This window comes from Cynocephalus volans, chromosome 6 (assembly GCF_027409185.1).
Source record: "Cynocephalus volans isolate mCynVol1 chromosome 6, mCynVol1.pri, whole genome shotgun sequence".
Lineage (NCBI taxonomy): Eukaryota > Metazoa > Chordata > Mammalia > Dermoptera > Cynocephalidae > Cynocephalus > Cynocephalus volans.
In genome coordinates this window covers 120438255-120450315 of record NC_084465.1, presented here as the reverse complement: position 1 = coordinate 120450315, position 12061 = coordinate 120438255, and the positions used below count along the sequence as shown (strand labels likewise).

Here is a 12061-nt window from a genome sequence, read left to right as displayed (position 1 = left end):
ATATATCTTATAAGGGATTTATATCTGGAATATATGAAAATATTACAAGTCAATAATAAAAAGACAACACAATTTTAAAATGGGCAAAGAATCAGAATAGACAGTTCTCCAAAGAAGATATAAAAAGGGCCAATAAGTATATAAGATGCTCAGTGTTATTAGTCATCAGAGAAATGCAAATTGAAACCACAATGAGGTACTACTCCACAATAACTAGGGTGGGTATCATTAAAAAAATGGAAGCAGGTGTTGGCGACAGCATAAGATAATTGGAACCCTCACATTCTGCAAAGGGAGAGTAAAATGGTGCAGCAGTTTTGGAAACAGGCATCTGGCAGTTCCTCAAAAGTTAAACATAATCCAGATGTCCACCAATGGATACATGGTTAGGTAAAATATCCATACAATGGAAAATGATTCAGCAATAAAAAGAAATAAAGTACTTGATACGTGCTACAACATAGATAAACCTTAAAAACATAAGAGAAGCTAGTCACAGAAGAACACATATTATATGATACCATTCATATGAAAGGTACAGAACAGGCAAATCTATAGAGACAGAAAGTAGATTAGTGGTTGCCTACTGCTGGGGGAGGAAGGATTTGGGGGGTGATGGCTAAGGTGTACGAGGGTTCTTTTTGGTGTAATGAAAAGTCCTAAAATTGATTGTGGTAATGATTTCACAACTCTGTGAATATTAATATTTTAACATAAACATATATTTTGAGTAAACCACTGAATTGCACGCTTGATGGTTGAATTATATGGTATGTGAATTATATGTCAATAAAGTTGTAGAAAGTTTATAGATAAGGTGATAATATTACAGAATTAGAGGAATAGAGGGACTGAAGAACCAAAGAAACAAGTTGAAAACCCAATAATTCCATTAATGATCTAATAAGTAATAAGAGTCAGCAAGAATAAAGTATAGAAGGCTAGACATCTAATAAATGGCTTTGAGGAAAGATTTGAGATAATTACACATACTGTATAAGAAAAAGACAAAGACATTAACACAATCAGAGAATATGATATGGAAACCAAACTATGCTAATTCCTTCAGTAGGAAACCCAATAAATAGAATAGACAATATATCCAAAGATATAAATGCACACATTTTTCTTAAAAGGAAGAACTGTTTCTACAAATTATGAGAGTATGCTATGTTTCAAAAAACTGATATAGAATAATTGACCAAAAGATACAACCTGATTAAATTATTGGATTTCCAGGATAAAATTCCATGAGGCAACTAGATAGGGGGAAAAGTCACTAAGGGAGAAATAGCTCACAGCCGCAGCTTCTGTACAGCAACTTAAAATGCAAGAAGATAAGATAGAGCAATGTCTGCAAACTTTGAAGGGAAAGAAAAACGTGACATGAATATTACTCTCAGCTACGTCGCTGTTAAAATACAAGAGTAGCAGGCAGACATTCTCAAACACGCAAGAACTGAGAGAATTGAGTGCCTGTAAGCCCCTTCTTTATAAGCCAACTAAGAGATGAATCAAAATAAAGAACTCTTAAATGGTCTGTGTCAAAAGGCCTGAGTGAGCATTGAATTTATTTAAATACAGACCTAAGAGTAAGGAATGGGGGAATTATGGTTGCAGACCAAATTATGAATGTTACAAACCCTGACAAAGTAAAAGTTGTATCATCAGCTACAGCAAAAGGAGCCAGAGGAGGACAAGTGGAAAGAAGAGGGAGAGTTAATCACCTCGTAATTCGTAAAGGAATCCATGAAATTGGTCTAAAATTGAATTACATATGTATTTACAAATATGATGATGTGATGTCAGGATTTGCTTTAAAATACTCCAGATCAGAAAAAAAAAAAGAAGGAAGGAAGAAGGGAGGATGGATGGAAGAAAGGAAGGAAGGAGGGAAATGAATACGGTGGTGGGGAAATGGACGAGGAAAGAATTGCAAAACGTTGATAATTGTTGAAACTGGATAATGGGTACATGATGGTTTATTATCTATTCTTCTTACTTTTGCATATTTAAAAATTTTTTTCACGGTAAAAAGTTAAAAATGCAATAACAAAATTGAATGGAATGATTTTTTTAAAAGGCATGACGTTAACTCCTTAAAGGCTTAAATTATTTTTTTTAATTAAGAAGCATCTTTTCGGAACCAGTGTAGTGAACAGTGATGCATCAGGAATTCAGCAGGTCCTTCCATTTTTGTTTTGGTCTCCTTTCCTTCTGCTAGATCTAGGTAAAAATTAAATTTAACATATTTATTTTAAAATGGTATATGTCAATGATCTCATTCTTACCAAATTCTTCCCTCATCTACCTGTCCTTCCATCTTCAGTATGTTTGTGTGCATAGAAAGAGGGCTGGAAGGATTACCATCAAAGTTATTTCTGCATGTGAGATTTGGAGTGATTTATTACCTTTTTTTTGTTCTAGTTTAATATTTGCTGTTTACATTATTAAAAATAATTAATTAATAATCTGTATAATTAACACCTATCATTTTTATACAAATAATAAAGTCATTACTCTTTAAAAAGTGTTATTCCAGTTTATACAGTTACCAGCAATGTGTAAGTTTCACCACAACTATTCCAGTACTGGTAGTTACACATTTTTGAATACCTATCACTGAGGTAGTTAATACCTCAAATGTGAAATGTAAGCCCTTGGTGTGCTAATGACCTGTTATGTTTCTTTGGGTCCAGGAAGCATCTATGATTTTTATTTCCTCAAACAAGGTAGTGGACATTGGGACACATGGACAGACTATATCACCAAAGAGGAGGAAATTATCCCCGCCGGTGCGAAGGTAAAACAGAAGCATTGACCATGAAACTCTGGTTTTCAGGATTACTCAAATATTCTCCCGGGTGGAGGAATTAATGGTTCTGTGTAAGCATTTTTAAGAGCATTCTTTGGAAAAAGATTCAAGCACGAGCTGGATTGAACATTCAAAAACATGAACTTTAGAATCAGAGAGACCCAGTTTCCTTACTCAGCCTTCACTTTCTCTGCCTCAGTTTACTCAACAATAAAATGGAAGAAAAATCATTTAATGGATGGTTGCAAAGACTGAACGTGGTATGCGTGAACGCATGACACATCCTGGGGGACAGAACAATGTTTGCTGCTATTCTGATTATTACCAATATCGACAATACCAGGGAGTCATCAGTCTGCCTCTAAGACATCCAAACCAAAGAGGATCTTTAAAATCCTCAGAGAAAGATTTCCTTGATCAGAATTCTCAGAAAAGCAGGTTCTGATTAGTAGGTTTTCTGATTAGCAGATGATTCACATACAACTTTGGCTCATTTCAATCCTTGTGGAAAAATTTTCCAGATGTGCACTTTTATGCCTCTGTTAGTAGAGTCTAGTGGACATAATTTATCTTTCTGGAGTGATTGCAGACCGTTCAGGCTCTGGGTGGAGAGGTGCACAGTAGATGGGAAGGTGGGAATACTGACAGCAGGACCACAGCTGCATGAGGATGACTCAGCAAGGCGAATGGGCACTGACTTCAAGACACACCCTGGGGGCTGGGTGTTGTAAAAAAAAAAAAAAAAAAAAAGTACTGAGATTCTTCTTAAAGAACTTAGTCACCTGAACTCCAAGGATTTGAAATCTTGCTGAATTTATGCAGAGTCCAAGGCAGGTACAGAGAGTTCCTGTGTACCTCACACCTAGTTTCTCGATTGATAACATCTTACATTAGTGCTGTGGATTGATTGAATTGTGTCTCCCAAAAGTTCATATATTAAAAGCTTAATTCCCACTATAACTGTTGAGGGTAGGAAATACATATGGTAATTGAAAGGTGGGGCCTTAGAGAGGTGATTGGATTGTGAGGACAAAATGTTTTCAGTTCTACTGGGAATTTTTCCCTCGTCAAACAGTTGTCCTAGTCCCTGAAAATAAAAATCTATGAAACCCAACTTGCTTTAAATTCCCAGTCTTGGTAGCAAAATAGACATCTTGAACCTGCTTCTGCATTCAGCATCACTTACTGGTTATGTGGCTTTGGACAAGTTAGCCAGTTTCTTGGAGCCTCAGTTTTTCCATCTGTGTTATTATACACCTGCCTCAGAGGGTTACTGGGAAGACTGCAGGGGGTAATACACGCAAAACATACACAGCTCAACACCTGTTAATTCTCTTCTTCTCTTTGATTCTCTTGCTCCATCTGCCCTTCTTCCTTTGATCGAGTTATTTACCAAAGAAGCCAAGCCTTTGTCTACAAAGACCCTCCTAGTGCAACAGAACCAGATGGCACCGTTTGCGTTATGCTCTAATTTTGCTTTAAGGGCACCATTTACCTGAAGCACAGTGTGAACGGTACTCCCTGGAGTTACACAACACAGTGTCCCCAAGTTCACTGGTCCCTTTCAGCCTAGACATTCAAGGAGACTTCATCATATGATATAATATTCCTGCCCCCTCCCCTAACCCCATGGAGAGACTTGACATAGCCAAACGGCTGATGACAGAGTCTGGCTCACAGAAGCCAAGCTAAGGTAAGGTGTTCTACCAAAAGCATCGGGGATTCCAGGAACCCAAAACCCAAGCCCTCAGAGTCCAATCAGGATCTGAGTACCATGAAGAATATGCTTGATCCCCACACTGGAAAAGGAAGGAATTAGGTGGGGGTGGGTTTTAGAACCAAGGATGTGCATGTTGAGAGAAGCAGATCAGGAAAAAGCACAGGGAATGGGGGCCCAGGGTCACACATAAACCCTCTAGCCAGCGGTACAGATAGCATATGGGAGGTGGACCTTACCTGGGACAAGGATACAGGATGGTTCAGAACAGTGATCTCAGAGAACAGTGACTATAGACTGATTCATACTGTAATTGTTGTTTACAATACAACCGCTCAGTAGTTAAGAAGGTAGACTTTAGAATCAGACAAATTGAAATTCAAATCTCTGAATTTTCACTTACTTGGTGTGTTACTCAGACAAGTCACAGAAGAGCTCTGGACCTCAGTTTCCTCTTCTACAAAACAGGGACAATAATGCCCACCTTTACACGCGTGGTGTCATTTAAGCCTTAAACCAGCTCTGTGAACTAGGTGCCGTTATTATCCTCATTTCACGAATGAAGGAACTGAGGCCCCTGGAGAGGTTAAATACTGACTCAGTCATAGAGATAGTAAGAGATGGAGCTAGAATTCAAACCAAGGTCTTTTGAATGCCAAGATCCAGCCTTCTGGCCCAAGACCAAGAGTCTCCCATGTCTTTGTGGTGTAGGTCTCAGAACTCATCATCCCCACGATGGAGACAGCCCGGCAGTCCTTCTTCTTGAAAACCTGCCTTGACCATGAGATTCCGATGCTGTTCGTGGGTCCCACTGGCACTGGAAAATCAGCCATCACCAACAACTTCCTCCTTCACCTTCCCAAAGATACCTACCTGCCCAACTGCATCAATTTCTCTGCCAGAACCTCAGCCAATCAGACCCAGGATATCATCATGTCCAAGTTGGATCGACGGCGGAAGGGCCTTTTCGGGCCTCCCATAGGGAAGAAAGCAGTGGTGTTTGTGGGTAAGGCACTGGCCTGGGGTCTGGACACCATCGTGTTCTTCCACCCCAATCTTCAGCAAACTAGAACTTCCCTTCGTAGGGCCATGGTACAGTCCTTTTACTCTCTCTAGGAGATAAAATATTTCTGGTTAATATAATTTAGGGCCCGCCCGTGGCTCACCTGGGAGAGTGTGGTGCTGAAAACACCAACTCAAGGGTTAAGATCCCCTTACCAGTCATCTTTAAAAAAAGAAAAAAAAAATGTATATATACATATATAATTTAGTAACCTCTCTCCTTCCACGTATAGTGAGAAGTAGTTCTAGAAGGGAATTGTGGTGTCTACCCTCTGGCATCTCCAAAAGCAGCACACACTGCATGTTAAGCCCCTTATTCCATTTTGTGTCAGAGAAATATGTTATTAGTAAATGAAGGATCCTAATTTGCTAAATAAATATTTGTGAAATAAGCACATTGAATTTTCCCAGGACTTTGCATGTGTACAAAGCACTTGCTTGTTTATTTCGTCTGAGCCTCAACCTTGTATGGTTATTAACCATCATTATCATTTCACTAGCAGTTAACTGAGGCTCTAGAAGGTTAAATTCCCTGTGTAGGACCAAACATCTAGAAAGTTCTGGAGCATGACCCAAACATGGTTTCTGGGTGCCAATATGTATCACATTTTTCTCTCCATCACTGTTGATTCAGAGGTCTCATTTAATAGTAGTCATGCCCCATTCTTCTGGATTCTCTCATGCCCTGTCTTTGTAACTTGTGAATATATAGTAAACATAGCAGGGGCCGGCCCGTGGCTCACTTGGGAGAGCGTGGTGCTGACAAACACCAAGTCAAGGGTTAAGATCCCTCTACTGGTCATCTTTAAAAAAAAAAAAAAAGAAGAATAGTAAACATTGCAAGTATTTAGACATTTGTCAACTAACATCAACTTCTTAAAGGCAGGGATCCTATTTTAATTTATTTCATTGCTCTTTTCCTCCCTCATTCCTTTCCTCTATCTCACTCTCCTTCCCTATTTTCATGATATATCCGAACACAGTTTAAGCTTTGCAGCCAAATAGATCCGGCTTCAAAGCTTACTTTTTAACCCTGGATATATTGTGACTTAACCTCCCTGACTCTCAGTTCCTTACCTTTAACATAGAGGTGATACTCTCTTTCTTACAAAATCATTACTTGGATTAGATAAAATAAAGTCTGTAAAGCTCCTAGAGTGTGACCTGACACACACTGAGCATATAATTAATGTTTGCCAAAGAAAACTTAAAAGAGCCTCCATTTTACTGGGTGCCTCCCATGTGCCAGGACTGAGCCATATGCAAGTGGGAAAATGCCATGCAGGGATATTCTTGCTATCTTGATTTTGCTCCTCAAAGACCCTAGTTCAACATCTTGCTGCCCTGCTGGCCAAATTAATGCTCTGTTGGCTGAGAGCTTGCCTGTCTTCCTCACCATCGTATCCCCAGCAATTAACAAAACATCTGACACACAGTAGACAACCAGTATATGTTTTGGTTGAGGTAAATGGGGGAAAAAATGCCTGTTTGTTGTTGCCAATCCATGAGTCCTCATGTCATAACAGGCAGAGATCTCAATGAGTCAGGAAAGCCCAGAACCCAGGAAAACCCCTTCCCATCTGGTCAGGAAGTCCACTGACTAAGCCCTGCCTGGAGTGGGAATGGGACAACGGGGTATGTCTTCTCCCACAAAGGGAACTGTCTTCTGTGACTTTCTGGACGAGCGGAGGATCCCATGTACTTATGATGTGTGGCTTCTTTTCCCAGATGACCTCAACATGCCAGCCAAAGAGGTGTATGGGGCCCAGCCCCCCATCGAGCTCTTGAGGCAATGGATTGACCACGGTTACTGGTTTGACAAGAAAGACACAAACAAGCTGGACATCGTGGATGTGCTGCTTGTGACAGCCATGGGCCCCCCTGGGGGAGGAAGGAATGACATTACTGGTATGTGAAGGAGACGGCATATTCCTCCCCCATGCCCAGCAGAGCTGGGACCCTCACGAGCACAGGGCTGGTGCAGGTCTCTCTGTCCTGGTGAAGCTCAGGGCACAAGTATGTTTAGGCTACCACAGAGGGCTTGAGTTTGCTCCAGACTTCATGTGGGAATTTTTTAAAACAGGATGGGAAGACAAAAAGAAGATGTGAGAAGTCTTCGACTAGGGCCCAGAGAAACAGACTCTCGCATGAAAAGGAGAGTTCGGTGTGGCCAACATGTGTCCCCAGAGGGCAGCTCGATCAGAGGTCCTCAGCTAGGGGTGCATGACAGAGTCACCTGCTGTACTTGTTATAATTCTTCGGGTTGCCAGAGATAGAACACCTAACCCAAAGTGGCCTACAATTAATACTACTAATAATAGCAAATAAATAAATAATAGGATTTTTCCCCTATCATCTAGCAGTTCAGGAATATATCTTGCTTCAGTTACCACTTGGTCCATCCAGTTCTATAGGTATCTACTTTTACTTTAATATACAATATTGGTTTAAAAAAATTTTCATAGCATTTCCAGATTTGGATTCTGTACCCTTGGACAAACCTCTCCTGTCTGGCACTCAGCTTTCTTCTCTGCAAAAATAAGGAAAGTGGACAAGGTGATCTCATTTGGAAACTCAAATCATCACATTTTACTTCAAGTATAGAGTCAAAGAGTGTTTTTGCCTTGGGTTTGAATACAGCAGGATCTCAGTACCTACCTTCTATAAATTCAATACCTCTGTCACCGGGGAGAAGAGTTTGGTATATTACTTTTCTCTTATTAAGACTTAGCCATTCAAAAGGGAATATCTGTTTCCAGCACACACCATAAAAATAGTGATAACTGCCATTTGCACAGCAATTGACAGCTCTCAAGCTGTGTCACAAATTTGATTTTTGAAAAGACCCTATAACGAAGCCCAGTGCCCAAGTGAAATTAAGTGTATTAATTTACTGCAGCAGGGGTATCTGCATACTATGGAGAGCCATGGGAGTGCCTGGTGAAAGGGAGCTAAATGGTCTTGTGCTATGTCACTTGAGGGAAGGCTTAACGATTCTGAGTTGGGTACTCTCAGGAAGTGGGAACAATCTCATGGGTGAGTATCTTAATAATTTTTACCTAGGAGGCAGGAGGAATGAGGGGCTAGAGTTGTCACTTGGTAGAAAAGCAGAGACTCATATTAGCTAAGAGTAAGGACGTTTGGTCATTTTTATGGTTGCAGATCAGTCTTGCTCCTATCTTATTTCATCACAGTCCTGGAGTGCTCATGTCTGATGTTGATATTTAATGAAACTGTGTTCAGCACAAAACCAGCAGCCTAGCTGATTGCCAGGCCAGCTACAGCAGTCAGAGCCAAGATAGGAAGACAGGCTCAAGGCAGTACAGTGTAGTGTTTGAGAGCATGGATTGGCAGCAGACAGATCTGGGTTTGGTAACACTGAGCAAGCGTAAGAAACATTAAGTGCTATTATTATCCCTTATCATCAAAAGGTTAAGTAACTTCTTCAAGTTCACACAGTTACCAATGGTTCCAGACCAACAATGTATAAAATATTACTCTACTACTTTTTTAAAAAAGCAAAACATACATGTGGCAGTGTATCTATATATGTAGGTGGTATATACACATACAAACTACACGTATTTTTTTACACACATAATGTTTACATATGGTATATGTAAGTTTATATATATATATATACACATACAAACTTTGGAAAAAAATTTGAGGAAACGGCAACAGCAATGACAACAAAGTTTTTGAATCTTCCCAAATCCCCACATAAAGACAGAGCAACCAGGTATCAAAACCAAAAACCTGTAAACAACATTTACAACAAAGTTAGTTTGTGGGGTATCCCCACAAACTCCAAAATACAAATGGGTGGGAACCAACCACTGAGAGCTATGAGACCTGCATGTTTTCTGATCTGTGCAAGAGAGGGAAGTAATGGAATGTCTTACAGACTTGAGAAAGGTAGAACCCAAAGCAGTCAACGAGTGCTCACTGCTAAGTGTGGTGGCCCACTTGGGAAGAGAAGTCAAAGTGCAGGACTTTTACCTACTCAGAAACAGGGGAGAAGGGCTGGCCAGTTAGCTCAGTTGGTTAGAGCACAGCCTTATAACCCCAGAGTCACAGGTCTGGTTCCCCCTACGAAGACCACTAGAGTCATGTCAAAAGGACTTGGTTGCCAACAGAAAGAGGCTCTCACTGGCCAAAAATGGGGAAATTTGAATGTCAATAATAGTAGTAATTTCAGTGGAATGAAATTTATAAAACTATATGTTAATCCAGGAATCTATTATAATAATAATAGTTGATCATCTTCAGAGGATGATAGGGAACCAATTATCCTGAAAACTTAAATGGGAAACAATCAAGCATTTATCCTGACTTTTTTATATGAGGCGTATCACCTTTTAACCGAATAGCAGATGGTGGAAAGTGTCTCTTTATTAAAATATTCCAGCCAATAAGTTAAAAAGAAATGACTCAGAATATCTCCATTTTGCGATCCCCGGTGAATTAATGGACCTAGCCATTGAGCATCAGTAGCTACCAACATCACAAAAGGAGAAACACCAGGTGCCTTCCAATGAAAGAACATACCACCGCCTGTAGTTTGGCCAACGAGATGGACCTGAGAATCTGAACAAGTCTCTGAATTTAGCTACAAATTTGTAGGAAATACAGAGGACAGAGGAACATGATAAAGTGCACCATGAGTGTGTAATCAACAAAGTCCTCACTATGAAAACTCTGCAGGTCAAACAGCCCAGATTTTCAGCAGATAAAAGCTAAAGGAAAGGAATGGAGAGAGAAACCTATAGATTAAAAGATACTTGAAAAACATATTTAAACATTTTAATTGGCAGGATTAAACTCTGGTGTCTAGGAATAAATACTTGGGTGATTAAAGCCATAAAGAAATGTGCAAGACAGCAATGATTATTAAAGTAAGGATAGTGGTAACTTTTGGAGGGAAAAAGGGAGAGAGCAATGACTGGACTGGGATATGTGGGGAGACGCTTCTGGGGAGGGCTGCCAAGTTCCATCCCACCCTTGCATCTGAGTGGCAGATGTAAGGGTATTAACCTTATAATGATTCACTAAATTATACATTTGTTTTGTGTGGTTTTCTGTATCTATATTTTACTTTATAAGAAGATGTCTTTTTATAAAAAAACAGAAAAACACATATGCAGGCAAATCTATAGAGATTAGTTGCTAAGGACTGTGAGAAAATGGGGAGTGCCTGCTAATGGATGCAGGATTTCTTTTTGGGGTGATTAAAATGTTCTAAAATTGTGGTAATGGTTGCACAACTCTGAATGTATTAAAACTCATTGAATTGTGTACTTTAAGTGAATGAATTGTATGGTAAGTGAGTTATTGAGATATTAATAAAGCTGATATATATAGTATAGATATATAGATCTAGATATCTAATATACATAGACAGATAGCTCTAAGGATACCAGACTGATAATGGTAAACCTGGGCAGAGGGAGAATGGATTAGTTGCATGGAAGGTAATGAAATAAGAAGATACTCACTTTCTACAAAGGTATTTCTGAACTGCTTGACTGTTTTACGATGACAGTGTATTACCTTTACCTGTCCAAAACAGTCCTGAACGTTGTATTAGTGCTGTTGATAGAGCCTGTGTGATCACTGACATGTTCTGTATCCGCTGAGCAACACAGTAGCCACTAGCCACACGTGGCTCTTAAGCATTTGTAATGTGGCTAGTGAGACTGAGGAAATCCATCTCTAATGTTAAGTAATTAAAGTTTAAATAGCTACTTGTGGCTAAAGGCTGCCATACTGGACAGCATAGCTCTAGAACGTGAAGACAGACAGAACTCAACTCTCCTGTCTCCCAGGGTCGCTCGGTCCAGGAAGTGTGTGTGTGTGCACACTCACGTGTGTGTGTGTTTTCCAGGACGATTCACTCGCCATCTGAATATCATTTCCATCAGTGCCTTTGAGGATGAAATTCTAACCAAGATTTTCGGTTCTATCGTCGACTGGCACTTTGGGAAAGGGTTTGATGTGATGTTCCTAAGGTAAGAAGTTCTGGCATCTTCCCAGAAGTTGGCCTGGGGGTTCTCAGTTCTGGCCCTTCCTTGATGGGTGTGTCTCCTCTCCTCCCAAGGTACGGAAAGATGCTGGTACAAGCTACTAAGACGATTTATAGAGCTGCGGTGGAGAATTTCCTGCCAACTCCCTCCAAGTCACATTATGTCTTTAACCTGCGAGACTTCTCACGGGTGATCCAAGGGGTGCTTCTCTGCCCTCACACCCACCTGCAGGTCAGCCACTACCACTTCTGTTACCAACATCATTCAGCAATGTCCTTGGCTGGGGGTATAGTGGTAATAGCTAACTTTTACTGAGCATTTAGTCTATGTTAGTTATCATGCTAAGTATTTTATAAGCATTCTCTCATCTAATCCTCACATCAACACCAGGATTTAGGTCCTACTTGAGAACTAGCACTTCAGGCATCACCTTCCATTCAT

At 40.1% G+C, this 12061-nt stretch overlaps 1 protein-coding gene across 1 annotated transcript in view; it reads left to right on the top strand.

Annotated features, from left to right (window-relative positions):
• DNAH3 (dynein axonemal heavy chain 3) overlaps positions 1 to 12061 on the top strand; it is a 169854-nt gene that overhangs the window by 116986 nt on the left and 40807 nt on the right. The window contains exons 41-45 of the mRNA XM_063099804.1: positions 2700 to 2803; positions 5244 to 5538; positions 7323 to 7502; positions 11482 to 11605; positions 11695 to 11851. Coding sequence (XP_062955874.1) covers positions 2700 to 2803; positions 5244 to 5538; positions 7323 to 7502; positions 11482 to 11605; positions 11695 to 11851 — 860 coding nt within the window. The remainder of the gene's footprint in view (positions 1 to 2699; positions 2804 to 5243; positions 5539 to 7322; positions 7503 to 11481; positions 11606 to 11694; positions 11852 to 12061) is intronic.